The sequence below is a fragment of the Pholis gunnellus genome (assembly GCF_910591455.1).
Source record: "Pholis gunnellus genome assembly, chromosome: 20".
NCBI classification, from domain to species: domain Eukaryota; kingdom Metazoa; phylum Chordata; class Actinopteri; order Perciformes; family Pholidae; genus Pholis; species Pholis gunnellus.
The window spans coordinates 16,473,223-16,500,961 of record NC_136547.1 but is presented as its reverse complement, the minus strand read 5'-3'; the positions used below and the strand labels follow the sequence as shown (position 1 = coordinate 16,500,961).

Sequence of the window (27,739 nt, the reverse complement as noted above, 5' to 3'; positions counted from 1 at the left end):
GCCTGTCGGGTTAATTTTATTACTTTCTTTTTTTTTATCAGTACACTTAAAATTATGTCTTCTGTAGTCTCGAGGTAAACTACAGCGACGTGCTTTTTACTCTGGAAGTTTTAGAAGTCTGCAAAAGCTTGTGTGTGTGTGTGCGCACGTGTGAGGTTTTGCGTGAGGACAGCAGATGTCAGTCTTGCTCTATGGTGGAAGAAAGCGACATCAGAACCTACTTTTTAACTCACTTCCACACGTTACTTGTTCATTCAGAATACATCCAACAGTGCAATCATACTATATATATATATATATATATATATATATATATATATATATATATATATATATATATATATATATATATATATATATAAATGATATGTTTTAAAATATAGACCCTACATTTTATCCTGACTTTGTGACTTAAAAACAAATTCTGTGTGCACTCTTTCCCCAATTGCTTAGTTTAAATCATAGTACAACTTTATTATAAATAAATACATGACAACTAATGGTCTAATCATGGTTGACAACTCATTTACTCATGCTTTGTGAATTATAGTCCTTAATAAGAATATCTTCGAGGTTGCCAGGTTGTGAAAAATCCCTGTAGCTGGTATATTATAGCGCTACACTTGATGGTTTATTAGAAGGTGTGAAACCCACACGTATATATATATTAATTAAATTCCTACACTTATAACTGAATCATTACCAAACAACAACCAAAGGGCCTTTTTCACAACCTGGTGAACACAAAGTGGGGTTATTCATTTCTTGTAACTCATATATAAAGCATAAATTCATGATTATTAGACTCCCAAATAAACCCCAAATAAAGGGTACCTTAGTAGAAATACGATTATAATTTAATAATTTTACAGTAATTATTAAATATGATACTACAGGTGATAAATATACCAAGACAAATGGCTTACCTCTAAATAGACACATTACAATCTCTGTATGAGTATTGACAAGGCTAAGTTCCCTTTCTACTGACATTCATATTTAGTAGATTAGGTATACAACATTTGCATTTATCAAGATGTCTCTATATTGTAATTAGCTATAGATATTAGATACAATAACATTTATATTATGTTTCTTTGAAAACACCAGAGTCACCACAAGATGGCACCAAATGTCTCACATGAGTTTTGAAAATCCAGGGCTGGTTACACCTCTGCTACTGAATTATGTTGGATTAGCAAAGGCTTTTATTACACTTCATGAAATGCAAATATATTGGCATAAATGCATTAATAAAGAACAGCACTTGTGGCAAGAGCAAAGCACATGCAGATATTCAGTGAGAGTGAGAAGAGGCATTGTTTGGGGCAAACGTTGCATATTAGTTGTCAAAAGTTTGTTTGCGAGCCCTAAATTCATTAGGACTGTCATGCTCAGTTAAGAGAAAATCATTAAGGCACCACTTAAGTCCCCCACTGTCCACATTGTTTAGTTAAACACTTATTACATGCACCATTAGTTTTGATTTGGGCCTATTAAGAAGATTAAATGATTGATCAACAGCCGAGGGATAAAAACAAGCCCATCACTGCAGCCTCATGTTAGTCTGAAGAAGCACGAGAGGATCTCTGACTACAGAACGTGTCAGATCCAGCAAACAACTCCGTGACAGGATCGTGCATCCCAGTGTTTTGTTTATTCATGAATCTGCAGGGTGAAATTAAAAACATTTAGATCAACCCTGAGAATGGTAGAGAGGCGAGTTAAATGCAGCATTCATTACCATATTTAGATTGTAAAAGAAAAGAAGAGTAACATAGAACTCCAATTTGTGGTTTACATCAATAACTAATAAAAGAAAAGATAGTAAAGAGATAAATACTATATATTATATAGTATATATATTGTGTAGATCAGTAAAAGAAAAAACTAAAACTTTCGACATTTACAAATAACAATATTATGTAAAAGACAATAACTCTAGTTTCTTGACTGAATAATAATAATAATAATAATAGTAATTATTATTATTATTATTATAATATATTATTCAGAACTTAAATAATCTATCATATGTATTATTTTGAAAAATAGAAAATGTAAATGCACTTTAAATTAGATGTTGCACACTTAACTTGATGCTGGAAATAATACATTTTACATTTCTTGTCCTACTTTGATGAGGGAGAAAAGAAGTTTAAACATCCACTACTCTGAAACTTATCCAAAGTTGAGATTTCCACAACATTATAGAATTTGGAGGGCAAAGCCGACATCAACATAACGAGGAAATATCTGTCCTCCTGCATCATTATCTGCTAGCGTTCTGATGCTCGGCTGCAGTTTGCATGCGAGAGCTTGTTGCATGAAGGCAGATCATGTATCTCTCTGCATTCGTGTCCCACTGGTCTATTAACTGAATTCTACTTTTTTACTTGACACCCCTGCGCAGAGCACAAAGCCTTTCTGGGACACTCTCCAAAATTGTCACTAAAAAGGAAAGACAATTTTCAAAGTTATAAAACAGAATTGAAACGTATGTGTGGTAAATATAGGCCATACTTTAATTTGAGCTGTCTACATCAGATGAGATAAGATCAATTATATTCTGTTCAGACTTAAAAGCCTTTCATGATAATTCTATTGAATTCGGTTCAGGTAATTGCAATTCAGTAACAATAGTTCATTACCTTATTATAGACTGATCATGTTTACATGATCCTATTTCTGTGTAAATGCTCAACTTAATATATTATCATGTATTTTAAAAATGTAATCATATAAATGCTTTTATTAAGTTCAGACTCTTTTGAAGCTCTGCAAATTACATTTTGTTCGTTTGGTTGGAAAATTATGAATGAAGCTAAATGAATCACAAATTGATAACAATTACATACATATATGTAATTGTTATCAATCATTTCCTATTACAGAGTCTCTTTGAATTATCCATCAGCTTGAAACCCAAGACTGCAGCTGCAGGCTAGTACTGAAGCTAACCCACTGAGGATTTTGACTGTGGGTTGTGTACCTCAGTATATACACAATACCCGCTACTACACAAAATGCATCTTTTTCCTTATCATACAAGATACACTATTTCTCCCTCATATTTTTATTACACTTAAACATTAGATCTGCACACAGTATGAAGGACCAAAGCAGCAGTGTCCCCCCCCACCCCGTGCCCCCCGTGCGTACATGCTAGCCTGTATCCAGATGATCTCCTGCAGCACTTCCACATACGGTGCTCCAGCCGTGCAGTGGGAGGTCTGTGATTGTGGTTTACCAAACATGCCCACTGGCCCTGCGAGCTCGCCCCGGTGACGCTCTTGCCTCCGTGTCTCTCTCCTCCCCGGCCCGACCACACCGCCCCTGTAACGACGGTGCTCACATTACCCACTGGGTATAATTATTCTGCATTTTGCTGCCCTCCATTCTCTCTCTCTCCCTCTCTCTCTCTCTCTCTCTCTCTCTCTCTCTCTCTCTCTCTCTCTCTCTCTCTCTCTCTCTCTCTCTCAGCTCGGCTGGGTCTTGACACCGAGGTCCAGGCGGAGGGCCGCGGGGCCGCTGCTTTGTGTTCACAACACGCTGAACGCCACTCACTGCACTGTGGCTCCGAACAGGTGGGGGGTGGTGATGGGAAAGGGGGAAAGGGAAGGGAAGGAGGGGGTGTTACTCACTGGATGCCAAGGCCTGTGGGCCTAAGGGAAGATGGGGGGTGGGGGGGGGGGGTGGAGGTGTGGTATGAGAGGACCTGCTGCCCTGCAACCCACCTACCCGCTTCTGCCCTGCTCTCTGTCCATATCCAGTTTCTTATTTAATTTACCGTCTCTCTGTCTCCCAGTCCCTGGGCTGCAAGCAGGTTGTTTGTCCCTGGCGCCACCACGTTCTTGTCCCTCCACCCGCTGGAGGCGATATACTTCTGAGCTGTCCACCGTGGAAAAGAGGTGGAGGGGGTGAATGCAGGAAACAGAAAAAAAGATAGTCAGTAAACACATGAAGAATGGAGTGCGGCGGGAAGGTAGAGACCCAAGTAAACACACTGAAGGCCTTTATGCAGTGGCACTTTACAAGTCACTGTGTAGCGTGACACTATCCTGCTGTCACTCTGTCCCAAGGCCTGATGGGAAGACACAGTGGCGGAACATGGCTCACAGCCTGAAAATCAACATATGTACTCATCATCCTGCGCTTTTCAGGGAAGGGAAGATATTTCTCTTTCACAGCAAAAAAACGGACGAAACCTTGTCAGGCTCATCTTGCGATGACTGCCCCTTTTCCTCGGAGCTTGAGATCGGCACTGAGGGAGGACTGGAAGTGTGTGTGCAGGGGGAGACCGGTGTGTCGGCTACGATTAGTGTATGCGGCGGGCCCCTGCCGCCATTTCGGGGCTCGTCCCGGAGATTAATGGGAACCGCACTGTCATTTCTCCCATGGGGGTCTGTCCCCCTGTCCTCTCCCGTCCGAACATGGGGAGGGATCGCCTCTTTCTCCGAGAGGCAGCGTCGAAGTCGACTGAGGGCAACAGGCTGGGGGAGGCTGCAAACCTGTTGAGGCAGAGCGTCCCGCAAAGTGCCCGCAATCAAAGTGACAGATGTGAGGTGGAGGGAGCGCTGGACGAGGATATCTCTCCGTTTGTGGTGAAAAGAAATTGCTTCTCCTGGCCGTAGCATTTCAAACCCAGACATATTCACTTTAATAACACACACACACACACACACACATATATATGCACACACAGTGCAACTTGAGCACAGAGGAGTTGAGACTGCGAGGTGGAGGGTAAGCGTCGACTGAGCTCAACTTGATGGTTTTTGAAGTTTTTCCTCAGTTTATGTGTGTGTTCGGTGATGTTCGACGTGGGACAGAGCAGAGGAGGAAGGCAAGGAGTAGGAAAAAAAGGGGGTCTGCCCTGGGGTCACACATACACACACACACACACACACGCACACACACACACACACACACACACACACACACACACACACACACACACACACACACACTTCTCGGGCTGCTGTGGCATGTTTGGAGCAGTGCCTCGTCAGATTAGGGCCATGCTGGCTGTGTTTGATGGCCAACCTGGACAGACAAGGCCTGCCAGGCACAAACTGCTCAGGCACATGATGTCAGGGCGGACACACACACACATACGCACACACGCACACACACACATGCGCACATACACAAAAATTATCCCGCGCCAGACCAAAGAGACAGATGACACCCAGCATGAAGCTAAAGCCAAATCTGTAAGCATCCGCTGCGATCCAGCTGGCTAGCCCTAGGGTACCTGTCTCTGCGAAGTGGAATCAGCGTCACCCCCGTGAGCTGTCAAATTAGCTCACAGGGCTGGAAATGCTGAAGAGATTTGGCCCCCTCGTTGTGGAAGAGCAAAAAGAGAGGGGGGGGAGGGCAGTGTTAAGAAATGTTATTAATTCATACTCCTGTTGGGAAAACTCCTAACAACACGAATCAGGAAAGGTGGACTTATCAGTGTGAACCTGTCGGCTTAGTGATGAAGACGCACACAGGACACATGTATACATACATACACGCACACACACACACACACACACAACAACGGAAACACACATGCGCACACATACATGCTGATACTAGCAAATGCACATGCTCAGACACAGGGAAAAAAAGCAGTTACTGCATGCACACATGCCTCATGACTTGCATTCACATACGTATGTGCACCCCACATGCTCATTTGCACACACACACACACACACACACGCACACACACGCACACACACACACACAGGCACACACACACACACACACAGTGCCAGGGGCAAGTTTTCAATTACTGCCAGTGCAAAGCAGTCACCTGGGAGAGATGTACCACGTTTGAGTGGAAAGGCATTTCCACCAAGAGGTTTTTTTACCTCTTCTTGTCCCAGTTGTGAGACAGCTGTGAATGTCAGGCACATGATCAGAAATGACGTTAAACAAAACATTAAATGTTTCCACAGCGAACATTTACATCACAGGAAATGATCAAGGAGGGCCTGCCTGAAAAGTGAGATTTGAAACAACTGTTGAACGTGCGTGATTGAAAGCCCTGAGGTATAAGTTCTCAATCTTGTCAAAATGAGATCACGTATTTGCTGTGAAAAAACTGACAACATAGTTCATTTAGTTTCTGAGTAGTGCAGCAACATGATAGGAGTCATCACACACTAAATTAACTTAAGATACACAAAATATGTAAATGAATAAAAGACTTAAAAAACTACAACTTTTCTTTAAGTAAGAGCTGTTGGTCACCTCATCACTACGGTTTAATGTACTTTAATGAAAAGATGACGGTAAGGGATCGTGCAGAGATGAATGGCGTGAGGAGAGGGGCTAACGTTTAACTTTTCTTTCATTACAAAATTGGTACGATACTCAAAGTGCATTACAAATGTAGTAACCTAATCTAATTAAACCTGAATATGCCAATGGACAATGATTTGTCTAACAAACTGAGTTGTATATAAATTTGCTATAATTAATAACAAATGAAATAGTTCTTTCCAGGAAAGTTCCTTGAAGATTATTAAAAAATGACTGACCTAATAAAGAAAGTAAAGCTTTACAAAGAATGCTCCAACATGCCTATTATGATTTTCATTGTACTTCATTATGTAAGCATGCACTGCAGGCCTGTGCAGTACCGAGCTCAAACATGTATTGGTACAAAAAAGAGTTTTGTTCTCTTTTGTCCCTGACTCTTTTTTTATGCACTGCCTGCAAACTAAGCAGGAGAAGGACCGGCTTATAAATAAATTAAAGATGGCTGCCAAGTTTTAGCCGAGGCGATGTCCTTCTGGGCCCAAAGTGTCCCTGCCGTGCTGGCACGCTAATAGCCACAGCAGGTCTTCTGTGTGTGAGGTGACATGGACAATAGTGAGGTACGGACAGCCAACAACAACACTGCTCCCTGGTGTGTGTGACAACATGTTGACCCCTTTGGAGAGCCTGTCCTGGTCTGAGACAGACCAGTGTGTGTGTGTGTGTGTGTGTGTAGGTGTGTGCGTTAGGGTGTAAGATGGAACCTGACAGGAGTTTAGCGCTGATGACCACCACGGCGAGAGATGGCAGCACTCTTCCTTGAGGGAGATACTGTCACTCTTCTATGTTTGTATGAGTGTGGGTGTGTGATTGTTCTTACTCGCAGAGCTTCTTCAGGCTTGAAAAGTGACATTCTTGTTCCTCAATTTGTCTTTTTCTGTTCACTTGAGTAGAGTTGAAGTGGAGTTCTTTTACTGGACGTTACTTGTTACTTATACAGCTTGGAAATGTAAAATATCACAGAGCAAATATTAAAGTGAGCATGAGGTGGAAAAACCATTGCCCAGTCTAAAAACCTTTTATTTTTTTCCATCTGCCGACCCCCCTGAAATCATCAAATTATGGTCCCGACCCTCAGGTTGACGATGATATGATATGACAGATAATCTCTGTGACAACAGTGTAAACTCCATCCACTGATGAAGACTATGAGATGCAGTTGGAAGTCCCGGAAAAAGCAAGTAAGTTGACCTTGAGTCAATACGTTTAGCCATGCCAGCAGCCTTAGGGACAACAATGTTAGTTGGTCTGTCCACCACTTTGGTCCAGACTGAATTATCTCAACCACAACGATGATATTTCTAACCTGGTATCCCCAACATTTCTCTCCGAAAGATCAAAGAAGAGTCTGGAACTCTGGAAACTGAGAGATCTTTTTTTTTCATTTAACCTGAAGTTCCATTGAGGTTGGAAACCTGTTTTGCAAGGGCGACCTGGTCTTGACGGCAGCGTAAAAAGTTGCACACAAAACAAAACAGAAGCAGACAACCAATAAAACACTAAACCAGATGATGACACTCAAATAAGGCTAGAAGTAGCCGATGAACAGACTCAATTAAAAAGAAAGACACATATTGCCCGTCTCTTCCCATCAATGCAGGAATGCCACAGGACACATTGACACACAGATGTCAGCGTACGGTATGGGTTGAATGAATAAGTTAGCTTAGCTTAGCTGAAATAGAAATATCTGCATTCATTATCTCCGGTTGTGTTATTTTCCATTGCATACTAACAACGACATGTTGAACCATCTTCACAAAAGCCACATCAGACGCTTTCATCTTTGAACGTGCCGAAAGTTATGGATTGCAGCTATAGGGCACTTTTGCATCGCCATCGTCACTCTCCTCTCCTCTCCTCTCCTCTCCTCTCCTCTCCTCTCCTCTCTGCTGATGTTTGTCCCTGGAGGAGCTCTCTTAATGTCTTTGACTAAACTTCAGCCAGTCTTGGCAGTGACGGTGCCCCATAGGAACACAGTTGAGAGGAGACCCATATGATTGTAATGGAGGGTTTGAGGGCAGGGTCTATCACACTGTGTCACCTATAAAAAGCACAAAAGCCAACTGGCGGGGTGCATACCACTCCTGGCTACGGAGATAAAAAGTCATATCATCTACTCAACAGTACTATTGAGCTGCTGTAGAGAGAGGGGACATTTTCATTTTGGTCATGCTGTTGTGTCACACTCACCAATGAAGCATTGAAGACTGCTGTGTCACATTAGCTGTAGAGGGATTTGTTTTTTATTTTCTTAAATCAAACCCTTGTGAATAAACTGACTCTATCTTATTTTTGTGTCATAACGAAGACTGTACTTATTTTGAAAGCGTGCAAGGATGATTTCATTTGATAAAATCCTTTCCCCCAATGAATGCATTGCCTTTATTTACAGTGACTAAAACCTTTTCAGCCACACATCATTGATTCTGTTCAGATTAACTGCGTCAGAAAGGATCTAATTTGCGTTATTGACATTTTACAGACAGATCATTGAGAGTGGAAAAAGTTTCCGACCATAATCATGCAAATAAACCCATTTTTAATCCAATTTTCTTTTCAAAATAGACCTATTTCTTTCACAGCAACAATATTGAAATACACCCTGATATAATTAGCCCCAACACACAAGAAGGTACTTGATGACCATATCATCAGCATTGCAATGGCAGAACAGTGTGAAATGACATTAGGACTAATAACACACCACATTAACACCATGTCAGCACTTAGCGAGTGTCTTAACTTTTTGCTTGTATCTATGTAAATTAACTATGTGTGTGTTCGTGTCTGTGTGTGTGTGTGTGTGTGTGTGTGTGTGTGTGTGTGTGTGTGTGTGTGTGTGTGTGTGTGTGTGAGGCATCGTCACATGCTCCTGTCCCTGAGGTTAACAGATAAATGAAGGCTGTAAAGAGGAGCATGACAGCTGTGAAAGTCACAAGGGGAGTCCACCAACGCCGTAAAGAAGGCAAAGTTTCCCTCCCTCTGGGCATGACCTGAGTGTTTGTGGACATACATGTATATATATATAAATATATATCTGTGAGAAAGTAAAAAAAATAATCTACATATTGTATGTGTGCATGTTTTACAAACATGTATGCATTTGTGTGAAGCCGATCCTGAAGCTAAATGCCACACACTGGAGTCCATTGTACATCCTATCATCACTCTATCAGCGGCCGGCATCCTCAACAGCATCTTTCTTTGCCGGCTCAGCCTCCCACCTTCACCCCGGAGGCAGGCAGTGTGTGTGTGTGTGTGTGTGTGTGTGTGTGTGTGTGTGTGTGTGAGTGTGAGACCGTGTGTTTGTATCTTCCGGATTTCACTTCAAAGACTGGTGGTTTTGGATGGGTCAGAGTCAGTGAAAGGCTGAGGCCTCTTTGAGATGAATTGATAGTTAAAACAGTGTGTGTGTCTGTGTGTGTTTGTGTGTCTAAACCACAGCAGCACAACATTAGAGGATCAGGAGGTACAGAGATGACTTTGTGATTTCCTGTCCAAATGTCGATTTCACACCACCCTCGTTTGTGGTTCCTTTCATAGAGGCCAGTGATCAGCTGTGTGTCATGTGCTGTTAAATTTAGCCGGAATAAGGGGTGTTTTTTCTTGGTTTTCCCTCAAGATCAAATGCGATTAACATTTTTGTAAAGCACGTTGTGCACGAATCAGTGACCGTCCCTCTGGGTCACTAACTGTAGGCAGGATCTTAACCTTTCAATATGGCATAAATGATCTTTATGACATTTGAACTTAATCAGCAATGCGTATTTGTCCCACTACCATGCCATTCACTGACTTCGTCTTCTTCTGAGATGCAACTGGCACTTGGATTTGAGGGTTTGAATCAAAGCCCCTGGACCCTTCACTTTGACAACAAGGCCCACTGGCTATTGTACTGTACACAGAGGCTGTAATTCATTTCATGGGACACATCCAGTGGAAATAAAAGCGCCCCCTTCACAGCGCACACTGTGAATTGGAGAATAAGCTTGTCTTTAACCTTTCAGCGATCTGTTTGTCTTCTGCTTTATCCATGCCTGTCACTGTAAAACACACATGCCTGCATGCTCAACACACTCAATCCACCCTTAAGCTGAAGGTTTATGGCATGCAATACATTTCAACTGAATTATATTTTATTATGTAGCAACTTAATGAATTTACAACGGTTTGTGTTGCTGCACCTGCTGCAGCTATTAATGCAACTTAAATGAACTTTGATGGACAGGAAACACAAGGATGAATCACTGTAGAACAGCAAAAGAGTCATTCTAAATTGTTCTAATGTGTGAAGTTACAACTATTGCAACACATGGGTTAAAGACGCCTCTCATTCTTTGAAAATTGTTTTTTAATTCACTAGTAAATACAATGGATTCCACAAGATCATATGTCCATGCAAAACTGTGTATTGCATATTTATCATAAAGGAATACTTTATATATATATGACTTTATAAGTCACAATGACCCGTGCTGTCGGTTTTTGTGTGCGAGACAAAAGGAGAGCAAAAAAAGCAGCCATTTGAGCAGACTCTTGGTCTGGAGCCGTGTTGGCATGTGTGCTCGTGTGTGTGTGTGTGTGTGTGTGTGTGTGTGTTGGTGGGCCACTGTGTCTGCCAGATTGTAGCTTCATGCCCTTAGTCCAGTAGATAACCAGTCAGCAGTGAAGCCACCCTCGTAACACACACACACACACACACACACACACACACACGCGCACACACACACACACACACACACACAAAGAAGAAGAGTAAAATGTGTGTTTCTGCTTCCTAATCACGTCCCTTCAAGATCAATCAATTAAAGTACTGTTGTCCCATCACTCACTTTAGCTCATATGCACTGACTGCACTATACTGGATAGCCATTATTCATATTCGTACTATCACATAAACTCTGGCGGTGCCGTGGATGTCACTGTTGTTTCAGGTTCAGGTTAAGTTAACAACTCATATTCAAAGTTAATGATATGAAGCCTTGTTTATGCTCCTTGTTCGTTGTCATCAGCCCCCCTTGTTTTTTTGTTTTTTATTCATTAGGGAAATGAGACGGCGTTACAAAAGAGAAAGTGCTCTGCATTTAACTCCAGGTTTAAATAAATTAGTCAACTCAAATTAAAACCAAACTGTTATAATAAAAAAGGACGGTCCTGGTGACGTCTGCAGATGAGTTCGAGAAATATGCAAATAGGGAGGCTGTTGCCGTTCTTTTTTCCCATGGAGGTCAAATTACAGTAAATGGCCGAGGGCAGTGCTCTCTGCTCTCTGCCCACCCAGGAGTCTGTCTATTAGCTCCTCTACATCCCCCCCCCCTCCAAATATCCTCTATGCTTATTTCAAATGCCATCCTCCCTGCGCTGCACTCTCTCTTTTTTCCCCCTCAAAGTACACCCCCCTGTCACAGGGTTTCAGCTGCAATTACTTTTAGTATCACTTCTCAGTGAGAAGTCAACTTCCCTGGAGGCTTCCTATCAGAACCTATTACAGCAGGGGGGCAGGCTGAAGTTAAGTGGCATGACCTGTGGGTTGGATGGAGCAGGAGAGGGGGGGGATAAATGTATGGCTAATTTGTGGAACATTTGAATAAAGGGACGAGGATTGTGACAGGACCACACGATGGGACTGCACGGCAAATGAGAAGTCACTTGAAGGCCAAGAGTACCGTATCATGGAATCATTTTGAGAGGATTGTGCGTCTCAGAAGAAAGAATATATATATGTATTTTTTACACTTTCCAACTACTGCTACAGGCCCGTTCTTTGATCTCATTCAGCTGAGTGGGTCGACTCACTTTTTACCTCCTTCACCCCCAATTCACCTCTTACCCCCAGGCCAAAACCATAACCCCATGAATGACCACACACACACGCAGACAGAAAAATGCGAAGAAGCTGCAGCTGAGGTAGATCAGCAGAAGGGGTGAGGAGCAATTGAGGCGGCTAATTCAACAACAGTTATCCGTGTGTGTGTGAGAGAGAGAGAGAGAGAGAGCGAGAGAGAGAGAGAGAGAGAGAGAGAGAGAGAGAGACTTAAGGTGCAATCTTGTGCAATCTCCTTGCCCCGGGTCACACATATGTACTTTAGCACCAACGTGCCGAATCAGCCACCCATCTCTCTGATTGATGAGCTGAGTAGTTGCATCTCGTAAAACTCTGGTCTGGCTGCACACCTGGGATCCTTATGCAATCCAAGGTGAGGCTGTGTCTCGCAAGAGATAGAGAGAGATAGAGGAAATAAAAAACAATCTAGGACGTTCTCGTGGCATGAATGCATACATATGGTAAACTGGTATTTGCAGATTCACAATAGTGGTGTAAAACCCTTTGAGGAAGGCGATCACACAGATGTCCAATTCAGTTGTTAAAACGATGAAGTACTTTTCCGACAGATGGTGAAGAAAGAAAGGATCATCAGCATATACATCCATCTATAGGACCACGAGAGGACCATTCAAAAAGTTGAAGGAGAATTCTATTTTATTTTCTAAGCAGTAACTGTGTTTACATTATTTGAATTACTTTGTGGGAAGAATATGGGACTGTTCCCTGCTATATTCGATTCATACAATCGTAGCTAGCTGTGTGTTCCTGAAAGGTGAGAATAACACATTTTTTTACATACCCTCGTGTTGGAGAAAACACAAGCAGCCCATGATGGGGTCCCCACGTGGTATCTGTAGCCGCCGTAGCTCCTATTTGTCGTGGAAGTACGTTTTTGACGCACATCAGCTAGCTTCAGATCCTCCATCATGTTAAACAACTTCACAACATATGACACAAATTAGGTTATAATTTCTGCCTTTGTTGTCTCTTCCAAATAGGTTTGGCTAACCTGGGGTTTCGTTTACAACCTGTATAATTGTCTTGACTGTTTCTTCGCCCCCAGCAGACTTCTTTTTGTCACTGCATTTACGGATTTTCTCCTTTAATATCTGCATTACTATGGCTGTCACTTCATCCCTTTACATGACAGATGTTCTATTAATGCACCTTCAGAAGTATAACATCCAAGACTCAGTTTAATACTTTAAACTGTGATAGCATCAGAAAAAAACCTCACATGTATACCTGCTCATAAGCTCCATTTTTATGAAGCTTGCCTTTTACGCAGAACTTATGGAAGATATTCTGCCCTTGAGATAGAAAATATCATTGTTTTGGATGTTTTTTGTGTGACCGCGACATGTGAACGCAGTGTGAGCATTCACATTCCTACTCCCTGAGAGATAGAGACACACTTCTCTCCTTCACATCCACAGGAGGAACTTTACTGTAAGAGCAGAGAAAAACACATGCCCCCCCCCCCTCCCTCCCTCCATGTGTCCGTCAGAGCTGCATCCATTGCTCATACACTCATGTAATTGCAATAGACAATCAGATGCCATCTTTATAGGCGCATGGTACAACTGTCACAAAGTGTAAGGCCGCAATAAAGCGCGGCCGATAAGTCCTGTCAAAAGAGCTTACGACGCGCTAACGCTGCCCTCACCACCACGCGCCGCTGATTGTTCCACTGAATCAGTCAGCGAGGGACGAGGAGGCCTGTTCCTAGCAGATGTCACGACCAATGCGCCTCCCTCTCCCTGATGTTGTTAATAAGAATTAATGAAGGGTGGTGGCGGCCGCACGGCTGTTTGTTGTTGCGTGGTTGGACCGGGGGTTGTCTTTCTAATGGCGGTTGGTAAACTCAAGGTGACAAAGGTGTTGGGAGACGATGAGGAGGTGGCATGGGTGAAAGCTGAACGCTTGACTTGTTTGAAAACAGTGACGCCTGCTTGAGGTGAACCCTGCAGCAGCATGATCCCAGTGGTTCAGAGTCCACCTCACCACAATATTTACACTTGACATTGTGTAGTGTTACCAGGGGGCTCTTTCACGATTATTTTATGGCATTTTCAAGCTTTTATTTGAAAGTCGAAGGAAAACAGTGGGAGGTGACGTGACGATGACATGCAACAAGGGTCCTTGGCTGAACTTAAATCCCCACACACTGTGCGATAACAGCGATCTTTAAGTTGATTTCATGTCACAGTGTGCAAGACTGAAAACTGTATGGTATCGATGTGAAGGCATGCCACAATGCAATGAATTGCTGCGAAATCAATGCTGTGTTGTCCAGTGTGTTCTGCATGTAGCGGATCGTAGCAGCAATCCCGAAATTTCTGGCATGGTGACATGCTATTGTTGTTAGACGTACTACTTCATGACACCTCTTACCTTAGACTTACTAAAGTCTGGATTGTAGGAGTCAATGATAAAAACTGTACAAACACTTGACACGTCAGCTTTTTCAGTTCTGTTGAACCTGCAATATGAGTTTGCTAGTAGACTTACGAAAGTGTAAAATTCTTGAAGAAGATTTCGCAGCTTTTTCCACCTCTATGATCTGCTCTGTGTGAGAGAGTGAGGCGTCAGCATCACTCCCTGCCACAGCTCCACGGTGAGAGATGAAGTCATCAGCAGATACCGATGATCATCACACTTTACCGACCTCTGACCTCCCTCTCACCAGGCGATGAGGGGGAGGTCAGAGGTCGGTACGCCGCTGTGGGGCGGGACACAGTTGGTAAAATGGGAGGGTCTACGTATACATTTAGGGCCACCCCTGCGGAGTGTTGCTCCTCTCGCCATCAGAAGTTGGCGGGAAGGTCGCCGCTAATTGGTGCCTGTGTCCTGGTTACCTGCTGTGGCCTCATCACTGCGCGTGGCTTTGACTGCTCTCAGGTTTGATCAGGAAGGAGCCTGACTGCGTGAGACCGTACCACACTAGCATTTTGAGATGAGTTTCAAAATGACTAATCATCTCTGTATATTTTATAGTGGGAATTATTTTCGAGCACTTTGAAAAATGTCTTGTTGGAATACAATAAAAGAAACCATCAACACTCAATCACACGATTCAAATGGCTCAACTTTGTATCTTGGGATGAAATCCTCTAAAAACACAATGGGTGCTGATGAGAAAAAGGATCTTCAAGGAAGGAATGTTTAGCTGTGACCCTTTTTAACAGTTTATTTGAGTGTCGGTCCATTTGCCATCATATTTTTCAGTTTACTTTAAATCTTTTGAGTTTTTCAAACGTTTTTTCTAATCCTCCATATGCAAACCTCTTGAAGGATACTTGTGGTTGTGCATAAACGGGCAGGACAATCTGATCGACTCCTGATTTTATAAAGATATTGTCAAATTCAACAGCATTCAAAAGCCCTTGTGAGCCGGAGTGAACGTATTAATTCCAAAGTTATTTAAAGGATCTGTTTTATGGGCTTCTGTTGTACTTAATTAACAGTGGTCACATAAATCTTGAAAAATAAAGTCATTTTTAACCTTGTTTGGCCTATAACCATGGCAACACCATAAATACAAGTACAAATAAAGAACAATGTGTTCAGCTGCAACTTCTGTGGGCCAAGCTTCATTAAATACCGTCTGATGCTGCACATTCAAAACCAAATGTTAAGATAACCGAGCGGACAAAGGCTTCTTTAACGGAGGACCGCACCATAAAAGGCCCCGACTAGTCACAAGGCTCGCTCAAATGACTGCAAGCTGTTTATATCCTTCCCATCTTCACATGCACCGAACTCTTGTCTTCTGGCTGGTTTACGGACAACAGACTCTTTGAGAATGTGAAAAATACACATTGACAAATAAGCAGAGAGGTCAGGGGTCACGAGCGGTGTATCTTTTTGATTTTATTGGCAGAGGATGAACATCATGGTGACATTAGAGGAAAGTAAAAACGTAGCTGAAAGCATGTTAAGAGAAGACAGTAAACTTTGATGCGAACACAAAAGAAACCAGTATTATAAGATTTAGACTAGAGTTTTTGCGCTCAAAGTGTTTCTTTTAAAATATGATTTAATTTCCTACTGTCCTTTGTCTACTTATTAGCTTCATAATGTTAATTTACAGGATCTGCCGCCACAGCCACGACGAGGCCTGTTAATGGTGCTAACAGCAAACAGCAGTAAGGCTTTCGGAGGCACGGATCATTGTTCACATGTCACAAAAAGATCCCTCGGCCTCTGGGTGCTCTTTTTCCCTCTCTCTGTGGCCTCCCTCCCTCCCTCCCTCGCTGCCTCCCTTCGTCCTTCTCTCTCAAGCAGCCCCGTGGGAGCGCGAGGGTTGAAATGACACACAGTGGCTGACTGTCGCCCAGGGGCGCTGGGTTCTGGCCTTGGCTGGCTGGATCTGTGTGGCAGCTGGTGAGCCCGCTGCCCTCTCTCTGGCCTGCAGCATCAACAGTGGCGGTAGTGGGACTGATTGGAGCCTCACTCTGATCTCCGACTCTGGGGCTGACGCTCAAACTGCTCACTGCTGCCCACACGACTGGTGGTGAGGAAGTGGATGCAATCAGGAACCACACACACACACACACACACACACACACACACACACACTCAACTGTCCAGTCCAATGGCTGAGAGTTGCATGTGAAAAACATAAAATTGTAAGAAAACAAACAAAACGCTACAGTCATGTTAGGGATGAGAGCTGAGAGAGACCACGATAATAAGGGCAGAGCGATGGCAGCATGACTGTGGTCATTATGGGGTCATGATGGTGAACCAGCGACCACGTGTATTTGGATAAACTGTTGATGAAAATGCATTCATGTGGCCTAAAGGAAGCTGCTTGCGCTAAAAGACATAATGTACTGCCAGTGAAGTAACATCTCTGAAGGCTTCCTTTAATACTTGTAATCGCATGTTCATAGTTTAGATCAGACAAAATAAATCCCCATTCAAACACATATAAATAGAAATAGGCTCGCAGCAGTTTCCTGCAACCCGTACAGCGTTCCCTTTGAAAGCAACCAAACAAACATGGACTTCCGAGTCACCGACAAAGTCAAAATTACCAACAAAAAGCATAAAAGTGCAAATTAATTGTCTGACATTTTCGCTCCCTAGATACTGAATAAGGGTTAAGACACCAAACTTCTTATGAAAAGTGTTGAATGAGTTCAAGTCAACAGCCAATGGCACTGGGCAGTGAAATATTAAAAACATGAACTGAACTTGTTAGCAATCCTTTAATGGAGTTTCAGTACCGCCTACTAATAAAACTGGTTTTGTTTTTGCTCTTTACTGATTTTCCTGATTAAACAAATTGTAGAAGATCCAAATCGCAAACAGGCAAAGTTAAGACACAGGTCTCAGTGGTGTTTGCTGGAGTAAATTTTGTTCCTGAGCACAACTACGGGCGGAAGGGGGTGCCGGATACCCGGGTAGTGCTGAATGTGGTCGAACCATCGCGTCACGTTCACATACTGCTCCTTCTCCTGGACGGCCAAGTCCACCTGAGTGAGAGAGGAGAGGTTCATCCGGTTATAGAGAAACAGGTTGAAAGACGGAGCGTCATGCTTTAATATTTGATGGAGTTAAACAACGAACTATTCAGTTAGCGATGCCACATTAGTTGCAAGCAGTAAATGGGATTTTGACCAGCGGACATTCTGTTTATTTAATGGAATAATAAAGAAAATGCTATTTTGCTGTTAAACAAAATTACTTTTATTTTGTTCTGAAATTGTATCGTAGTTCCTGGATACTTTAACTTCTTCAGGGATTTAAAAAAAACAACCTGACACGAAAAAACTCTTCTCCAGTCAAACTGATCACGACTGATGAACACACAGAAACCATAACCTGTTGGTCACGAGTTAACAATGTTTCATTTGAGTAACTTTGTGTCAGACATATTTCCCTTTTATTTGTCAATGCAGGTGGCAAACTACAATAAAATAATCCTAATAACAGAACAACTCAGGATGTCCTTGAAAAAAAAGAAATGGTATTAGACGTGTGCCTTTTCATTATCTCATTAACTGGAATGTGGCCATTCGCCACACAGACAACACTCCTGTCTGAAAGCATCCTAGCGTCAGTCAGGTTTAACGTTCGTGTCATGTTGGTCTCCATGAATTGAACATCAGGACGAGCTGTGGTTCAGGGTTGGGCTAGCTGACCCTTGTCCCCGAGGTTAAAAACCACACTGATTGGGAACTAAAGTGACGCTCTTCTGCCTGGTGGCGAGGGGGGGGGGGGGGGGGGCAACCTTCCATCTCCGCCACAACCGCTGACATCCCTCAACATGTGATCCTCTCCCTCCCCTCCGTCGCATTCCGTCTTCCCCGTTTCGGAACTCGCGTTCTTTCAAATCCTGGAAGGCATAACAAACTTACTTGTCCCTGGTCTGAGGCTAAAGACATCACTTTGTGCCACATCGCTTTAGCTCTCTGAAGAGAAGTGAGAATGTGTTTATAGCCCAGTGTGTTCATTGCCAACTTGTTCTTGACGCCCTTTGGCCATATGACTGGTCTAATTGTGTGCTACGCACTGTGACAGATTGCTTATTAAAGTTGTGGTTTGATTGAAGTGAGCGCTGATGGGGAGGGATAGGGATGGACGGACGGAGTCCTTGGTAAATGGTGGTAAGAATGGTACAGAGGCACAACAACCCAATCACATGTAGCCCTGAATGTGCAATCCCACACAACTTTGGAAAACTTCCATTCCAAAAAGTCCAAGTTTTTTCTCAATTGTTTCCCGTCTTTATTTTGTTTGTGTGTCCTAGTAGTGCACTTAAATGAGCAACTAATTCATCTGAATACTCCAAAAATAGACGTCGAGTGGAACGAGTTACTACTTTTCTTTTAACTAATTGCTTATTAGGTTATTATGAGCACGAGGGAATCTGAATGGCGTGACACATAGAAGGTAACTCACTATGAGCGGATGGATTCCATAGAACATGAAGGTGTCCGCTAAGGTGAACCGGTTGCCAGCCATGTAGACCTTGTCCTGCAGGTAGAGGTTGAGGTCCTGCGAGAAAATAAAGGCAAATTAGGTCAACCTGTGCAGCGTGGCATGTATTTCCTCACGTGACAGATGAATACATTATACATTCTGTACTTCACTAAACACTGTTGTGGATTTATTGTACGAACTGACTCTTTTGTGTTTTGCTGAAAAACTAAGCTAAGTTGTGTGCAGCAATGTAAAATAAGACTTTAATGTAATTTCTTTCTTTCTTTACTAAATGTCACTTGATGGATGCTACAGATCTAAAGGGGGCATGTATGACAGCAGGTTCGTTAACCTACATATCTGTGGGTGCGTGATGTACACGAGTCCGGGTCCTAGCTTGCTTGCTTGCGTGTGTGTGTGTGTGTGTGTGTGTGTGTGTGTGCTTGCTGTGCTATGTGGGTAAGAATAATATGTAACCTGAGGGGGTTTAGCATCTCTCCCCATGACTGGCGACTTAGCACAGATGCTGTGCAAAACAGGCTATTTGTTTACTTCGCTACCAAATGACTTCAACTCTCGCTCGCAGATCTAATGAAGCTGTCCTAAACTTGGGTGTGTTTCTCAGTCCCGACGTCTGTGTGTGTGTGTGTGTGTGTGCGTGTGTGCAAAGTGGTGCATGGAAGTGCTGGTCCCAGGGGAAGGGACCATCTTTAGCACTTGTACATTGTGCGAAGGGAACACGCCACGCACACGGAGCATCTTGGGGGCAAATGGAGTTATTGTGCGGCAAGAGTGGGCGATGCCAAACAAGGCATGAAGACGGCAGACTTCCTCCCCTTCCACAATCGGATCCTTGCCTTTCTTAGCCTACAGCCATGGAGCTGAAGCCCAGTGGAGCATCAGAGGAGAGGCAGCTCCCCCCCCCCCCCCCCCCCCCACACACACACACACACACACCCCCACACACCCAGCACACATGGAGCTCCGAACCCCGATACCTCTCTACCTGCCCCCTCCAAAAACTGTGCACACCTATTAGTGCATTAGGACAAAACAAAGCAAAGTTTGTGACAGAATTTAGCCAAAGTGCTACTGTACAACAACAGAGTTAGGGGCAAACACTTTGAGAAATTCAAAGACAATATGAAAAACTGAAAGAACGTGTCTTTTGAATAGCTTTTTTTCCGCCCTTTGGGTATGTCATGTGCAGGCCAGAGAAGCGCAGCTGTTCCCTTTTTTTTTTTTTTTTTTTTTACATTCGATGGAAATGGTGCTAATAAATAGCTGAGATTACCGCACAAGATATATTTAATTCCTTGCATGTCTTCGGGCCCATTTCTTTCGGGAGCGGTTTTCTATAGCTACTGCTGTCGCGATGGTCCGGACTGTTGCTGCTTTTCCCACACAGTGAATTCACAGTCCCAACACGACTGTTGATAGAGCAGAACTTTCAGAATCAAATCCTGAATACCATTAAATGCTTGAGGGAAATCTCAAATTAAATTCATTATGTTTTCTATATCTTTCACATTAGTGGTGCAAAAAACAAATAGCAGTCAGAAGTCAGGAATCAAGCGTATAATGCAGTACACGGACTTCAGGATAAGTGGGGAACTGACCCGGGTGTAATTGTCTGTATGTTAAGAGCATTTGCTTCAGAAAACCACAGTTTTATGAACATAGTCCTGTGGCGGCAGGAAGTCACTCAGCACTAGCTTAACTGGTTTAAGGTGGGGTGACAGACATTCCCCAAATATTCAGCTATCCTTGGGTTCAGGGCCAAATTGGCCTTCAGTGTGTATCATCACATTACGCGAGTGACAAGACGTTCGCTTCAGAAACACGTCTCAGCTTGAAAGAACTATGAGTTTCGTATTTGCATCCTGGGGTGAGAAAGTTTAAGAAGTCTTGCAGTTGACAGTTGTTGGTTTTTTTTTTTTTATCTCCGGATAATTTAATGGGAGATGACTAGGACAGGGGGCCACCGGGCAGGCACCAGAACTGAGCTGCTCAGGGCGACTTCCTTCTGTAAGTGGCACCATTAAAATATTTAAGAGGCCTGTCCAGATAACACGCTGCCGCACAGCATGACTCCTCAGCCATGCCACAACAGTGTGTCACGCTGAGAAGTGCGAACACACACACAAACAAACACACACTTTCATGCTGACATGACAGTGCCAAGAGGCGCCCAGCGTCCTGCAGACCAGTGGCTGCCGATCCATTTCACGCTGACTGGCGTCAGGCACATTAAGGCTTTTTCTTTTCTTTTTTTTCTCTGCTGTGTGTGGGGGCCATGTCACTGAAGGGCCATACATCAGTCTGTGTTCCTGTCGCTTACACTTTAACAAGACACACACACACACACACACAGTGGTCTAGCTGGTGGACAGAGAGTGAGAGAGAGAGAGAGAGAGAGAGAGAGAGAGAGAGAGAGAGAGAGAGAGAGAGAGAGAGAGAGAGAGAGAGAGAGAGAGAGAGAGAGAGAGAGGGAATGTGTGGGATGCTGTGGCACCTCTCAAAGGAAAAGGGAATTAATTCAATAATTTTCTTTTTCTATTTCAAAGAGTTCCTTGAAGACCCTCTTCTCTACCTTCAGGATGGCCTTGGCGTCTTCCCTCGTGCAGCCATCCAGCTTGGTGACTCTGTACTCCAGCCACTGCTGCACCACAGCCCTGCTCTCTGCACAGTCTCCCAGCAGCTCCGGGCGCTTGGCCTCTCTCACCAGGTGACAGGCGACAGTCACCAAGCCCACCAGCGGAGGACCATTGACGTTCTGTAGCACGGGTACCTGCGTGGAGACGGGAGACGGGGAGATGGGGATGATGGTGGCGAGAAGAGGGGAATTCTATTTCATTTGATTCAAAATCAGAGAACTGTGTCTCTTTAAAGAACATGTTTCTTCAGTTCCCAAAAAATGCACCCTTGCTATCTTTATTCATGAGTACAACTGTTTGACTTTTCACTTGATGAAAGACACTAAGTAAATGAGGTTGAGTATTTAGGTTAACATCCAGATAAGTTATCAGTGGGGTTATTCAAAAAGAATTGCTTGCAACATTTCCCATAAATATTTTTTGACTTTCTCCCCGTCAATACGTCACTACTGTTCAATTCATTTTACAGTGCTACTCCGTAAAGCGAATATATAGCAGGCATGACGTCCCACTTTACTTCAATTGACGGGCATGCGCACATCATGGGGCTATTTCCATTGTTGCTGAGTTGTGGAAATAAAGACAACTGGCATCTAATGTTGCTGCCTGGATTTGATGCATCAGCCTAACCGATGAAAACGATCACAAACTGATAACACGAGGTTGATATGCCACGAACATGCCAGCGTTGTCAACACACATGACTCGCTTGTTAGCATTATCTAGCTAGCTGCTGTGTCCTATTTACAATAGTGTACAAGCTTCCTACGAAATTAAACAGCGTTTTAAGGCCTACAGTTGATTCCACAAAGAAGTACGGTCATGTCACCTTTTTGTCCCCCTGTGAACTGTATTTGTTCGGCTTTTTAAATCCTAAATATTTCTCCAGCGACGATAGCTCCCGTAAAGCCATGTTTCTGACTGTCGGAGGGCAGTGCAGTGTGCGTGTGACCTGATTGGTTAGAATTCTCAACTCCCGCCCACTATAGTTTGACTGACTGTAGAGTTAACCAATTACACAGAGCTTACAAGTCCGTTCACTACGTTGCGTCAGTGAATGAGCAGTCATAAAATAAAATGAAATAAAATAAAATAAAATAAAATAAAATAAAATAAAATAAAATAAAATACAATAAAATAAAATAAAATAAAATAAAATAAAATAAAATAAAATAAAATAAAATAAAATGAAATAAAATGAAATAAAATGAAATAAAATGAAATGAAATAAATGAAATAAATGAAATAAATGAAATAAATTAAATTAAATAAAAGAAACAATAGCTGAACTAGAATTATAGAAATTGAAATCTGAAATGTACCAATATTAGTTTACTTTAAGCCATCTGTAGTGATTTGATCTGCTAGACTGATGTGATTTGTGAGTATGTTTGACCACATATCAAAAGAAACTGCAACTACTTATTTAATTGAATAACAAACACACCCTAGTACAGCATGCTGTTACTGGATATCCCAGCATTCCATAGGTGGGCTCAACTCTGAAATCCAAACCTCCCCAACAGCGTGGGATGATCTGATCAAAAACGAGTGTTACACAATGCTGCCCGTTCATAGTAACATGCCTTTTTTTCTTTTGCAGAACTTCTTCATAAGGATTTGTGGTTGAATGGAATCAAAATGACAGTGGAAGGTCTGGAGTTTCAGTCTGAAGTCCTGCAGCAAAGTGTCTCTGTCCTGTCTGTCTGTCTCTGCAGTGTGTCCTGGCTGTGACATTGTGTGTGTCCTGTCTGTTTGCATTTGCACCATGCTTCTACGATTTCTCCATAATGAAATGTCACCTGTCAGTCAAAATTGGGCTTATTAAGTATATACTGTCCAAGTGTGTGAGTATATACTTGTGTGTGTGTGTGTGTGTGGTACCATAGAGAGTGACAGCTGGGCTGAGGTGTCACACCACAAGCTTTCTTTGCATCCCCAGGAGTCCCACTTTGTAACAGCTCACCTGGATGACAAGGCTCGAGGTGATGTCAGCCACCGCAGCAATACAAATGAAATTCATATTTTTTCTCTGAATTTGTATTGCCGTTATTCAGACTGCAATGAATATAAATATAAAAAAAGCAGGGTATGGCAGGCAGAGGCTGGGGAGTCTAAACTGAAGCCGTCTGTGGCGTACACCTGTGGTTTTGCTACTCTGACATGTCAAAATGTCTTCTGTGAAAAATGCTTGTGGGGGCCAACAGCAATATCCATTTATACATATTCATGGTACTTTTTTGTATTCATGTCCATATTTGTCACTTTTGAGGGTCATCATTTTTCACAACTAGGAGGGCAAAGATGAATACAACGTTCATATTCGACATCATGGCATTCAAATGAACTTTTTTCGGCAAAGCATATACAACACACAACATCTGTTTAGCTTGTAATTACAAGATGGCAAGAAGTCCATCTTTTACCCAATTGTCATCATCATGTGGCCAGTATTTATGTCGAACATATATACATTCTTAATGCTGCAGTTACATTGCTTAGACTCAGTGATGGGCTGTCAGGGCCAGCAAGGCCTTCTCTGCTGGCCTAAACAGAATCACAAAGTGTATTTACAGGTGTTGGCTTCATTTTTACAAAAAACAAATAATAACCGTAGCTGTGTTTCAGCTGCAGGACAGCAGTGAAGGCCCAGGTATAAAATGCACGGCCCGCCACTGCTTAGACTACACAATGGACCTATGGTGCTCTGGATCACAGTTGATTCTCATATGGGCATCAGTTGTGCTTCATGTGAACTATTTCCACCCATGAATCTACATCTTTCCCTTTCACCATGTGGACTTAATATAAAAGAACAGATGATATTTTTATACCCAATTTGTTCAGAAAAAGCTGTCCCAGAAAACAGATTAATTATAAGAATGAGTACACAGACTATCACAAATGATTAGATGCCATGAAACAAGGTAAGGCTAATTTCTGTATTTTTTTGAATTTTTTTTTTCATCTAACCATTTTTACTGTTTGTTTATAGGCTCCAGCACGTCATACACTTTTACCCTAGTGGGGCTTCCATAAATGAATGCCTGCAGCGTTAAAGTGCGTCTCCTTTAACTAAATGCCTCCAAGCTGCCACATCCTGTCTGTACTCAGGCGGGCTGAGGACAACGATCCCCAGTGCCCAGGACTAACTGTAGCCTGTGGGAGTTTTCTCATACCGATTGTGATACACAATCTGGGGTCACATTAGTAAGGAAATCTACAATGGGGGTCACCGTTAGTGCCGTGGGGCTTCCCAAGGCAGGCATAGCCATAAACACAGCCTCAGTCCTGGTAGATATATCCCCCCTCTGCCCAGTCTGTAACTTACAATATGCCGTTACACTGATTTGTCTAGCTGGGATGCAGGGCCACAGCCCCGCCTGTCTCCTCTGTTACCTTTCACGACCTGTGAAAAGCTCTCTGACTGAATACTGTATTTTAACCACACAGATGCTCGCAGAAGGAGAGGGGAGGGATCGGTTGTGAGTAGTCGACATGAACGCTGTCAGCACAGATTGGTGAAATTGCATATTGGTGCTAGGTCGGATCCCCGGCGTGGAGTGAACGTGGGGACGGGCGCCAGGAGGCGGGGTGACAGTTTGGGAGATGGCCGCGAGTTGTGAGATGAAGACAGACAGATGTATGGGGGTCGGCTGCGGTGCTGCCCGTACCTTCCGCTCCTGTCAGGTTTTATTTTTGATTTGATCTTGTCCAAAGAGCTTGATGCTTGATGTTTGACTTTTTCAAAAAACTACCATGAAAATAGATTTTTTTGGTAAATGGATGATAGTTTGAGGAGCACACAGAGTGCGCTTTCAGTTAAAAAAAATATATTTTTTTGCAGAATTGCTTTTTGTAATAGATGTAAATTACAAATTCTTGAAGGGTTTGTTTCAATCACACGATGCTCCTTTGATTTGAAAACTGACACAAAGAAAAGAGTCAACTATGTTCAACAACAAAATCTCTGGTGTAAGTCATTTTTGTGTGTTTATTTTCAAGATCAATATAGAATGTTAGAAAATGGTAAAAATAAATAACTAAACAAGATAAAAACAGCAAAAAAAAACAAAGTAGCACCTTAAAACGCCTTTGTTTGTCCCACTTACAGTCCACAACCCAAATATATTAGTTAACTATCACAAGAAACAGAGAAAAGCAGCAAATCCTCACATTGGACTGGATTCGATGATCGAAAACAGTCGCTGATAAATTTCTATGACTTGTTTCAGCTTTAATTTTAACGCTCCAATATGGAGACTTAATCTGAGGACAAAACGTAAACCTCATCTCCATGACAAACCTTCACTTCTAAGCCAGGCCCGCCATTCAGTGACTTTCAGCCAGTGCAGTATACGACTAGTGGTAGTCCACACAGTGTGTCTTTTGGCTCCTTGCAGCGGAGGAGAGTCAGAGGATGCCAGAAATGTCGTACCTCCAGGCGGGACCTTTGGGCCTTCGTGACGACAACAGTGATGGGATTATAGGAACCACCCTGCTGCTCCACGCAGAAAACAGGCACCCAAAGGCTAAAAACAACAAGCTGGTTCCCCACTCCATCACACACAAACACACGCACACATGCAAATGAGTGCATGTTAGAATATGTTTACAAGGGGGATGGAAGGCTTGGGTGAGCCAGTGACAGGAGTGGAATGATGACATTTTTGTGGCATTTCATGTCTTTCCCTTAACATTTGTGACACGAGATTAGCATTGGAGGGCACGCTCTTATGTGTGTGTGTGTGTGTTTGTGTGTGTGTGTAGAAGTAGGGTGGTTAAAAGTCTCCGACTGATCAGGAGAGGCCCCCGGAGATAAACGAACGTAGTAATAAAAGGCAGTTTCTCCATTTCCTCCTCCTCTGCTTACGTGCCAACCCACAAGGCTGTGGGACATGCTGGGGGACACAGTACCAGCTCACAGTGACAACAAACCCCGTCCCTGCCTCCCATCCAGCAGCAGTCACTTAGGACTATTAATTACTGCTCTGAATTTCCTCCTCCTTACCCGTAGCCATCCGTGTCCCCCTCAGACAAACAACCTCGGTGGGAGGATCTTGATTATTATAGCTTCTGAAAAGTCAGATTGTCTTTTATTGAAGTTGCCCACTGGCCATGCAGGTCTCTCTCTCTCTCTCTCTCTCTCTCTCTCTCTCTCTCTCTCTCTCTCTGGCTCGGTGTCTCTCGTCCGTGATTCAGACTAACTCTCGGAGGAAGCTGTTACGTGGCCGGGAGGTTGACGAGGGAGACTCCCATGTTGTCGGAGGTCTGAACTCACGCAACTCACGAGAGGTTGAAGCATGCACACAAACACACACTCAAGCGCTGGCTTAAAGCTGGAAACGTTCGCGTGCATCTTCAGAACAATTTTGTCCTTCACCAGCAGGGAGCACTGTGGGTCTTTCAAAAATCACAAAGTCCAGCTCTCTGCACAGCACAGCTGCATCTAAACCGGGACATGGACTTAGAAATATGAAAGTGACTAGTAAAAAGAGATGGGATTATACATGGAACTTATAGGAGTATCGAATTCACTGTATCTAGAAAAAGAATGAAACCAGTATGTTCAGCTCATCGGTGAGCAGACAGTTGAGCACTTTTAACAGCATTTTTCAAAAAGATTATAATTGTACATTAGAAAGTAAAGAGTCAAATCTATGTGTTAACATGTTGCAGACATGCCCTTATATCTAGGCCCTGTAAATAGTGCAGTTTGGTAACTTCATCTTCCATAATATCAGATGAGGAACAGTTTCAGTTGGGGAGTTCAGTGCCTTATACGGGCCTGTTCTGTTAAAGTGCAGTGCTCCGGGGCACATTAATGACTTTTTCTTTTTTTGTTGCAGTTTCCAAAAGGTTAAAATGAAACTCCATCTTTTTGATTGCAAAGTTTGAAATGTTTAAGAATCACAGGCGTATGAGAACACATTTGGGAAACCTCCGCCCGGGTCCTAATCCTGCCGCCCATCCGTCTTCATGTCTTTAACCCATTAGTTTGATT

General features: G+C 43.0%; 1 protein-coding gene across 2 annotated transcripts; it reads right to left on the bottom strand.

Annotated features, from left to right (window-relative positions):
• Nucleotides 1–16,005: 16,005 nt before the first annotated feature.
• Nucleotides 16,006–22,669, bottom strand: eef1e1 (eukaryotic translation elongation factor 1 epsilon 1). Of its 2 annotated transcripts, XM_079181001.1 has the most exons (5): nt 22,565–22,669; nt 21,672–21,869; nt 19,058–19,153; nt 17,553–17,628; nt 16,006–16,655 (listed from the first exon to the last, which is right to left on the bottom strand). In XM_079181001.1, exons 1-5 carry the CDS (start codon nt 22,646–22,648, stop codon nt 16,330–16,332), a joined length of 780 nt encoding a protein of 259 aa, XP_079037127.1. In that variant the 5' UTR covers nt 22,649–22,669; the 3' UTR covers nt 16,006–16,329. The 2 variants fall into 2 exon arrangements, with proteins under 2 accessions (XP_079037127.1, XP_079037128.1); XM_079181002.1 differs by having other exon boundaries at nt 16,512–17,628.
• Between the last annotated feature and the right edge of the window lie 5,070 nt (nt 22,670–27,739).

Bases quoted from the DNA above. Each gene is read 5' to 3' on its own strand.
- eef1e1 (XM_079181001.1), bottom strand. From the start codon at position 22,648: ATGGCTTTACGGGAGCTATCGTCGCTGGAGAAATATTTAGGATTTAAA. The intron at 21,870-22,564 runs GTGACATGACCG...GTCTCCACGCAG, and splicing joins GTTCACAGGGGGACAAAAAG to GTACCCGTGCTACAGAACGT. The intron at 16,656-17,552 runs GTATCCGGCACC...CCTCACCACCAG, and splicing joins CCACATTCAGCACTACCCGG to TCGTGTGGGCAGCAGTGAGC.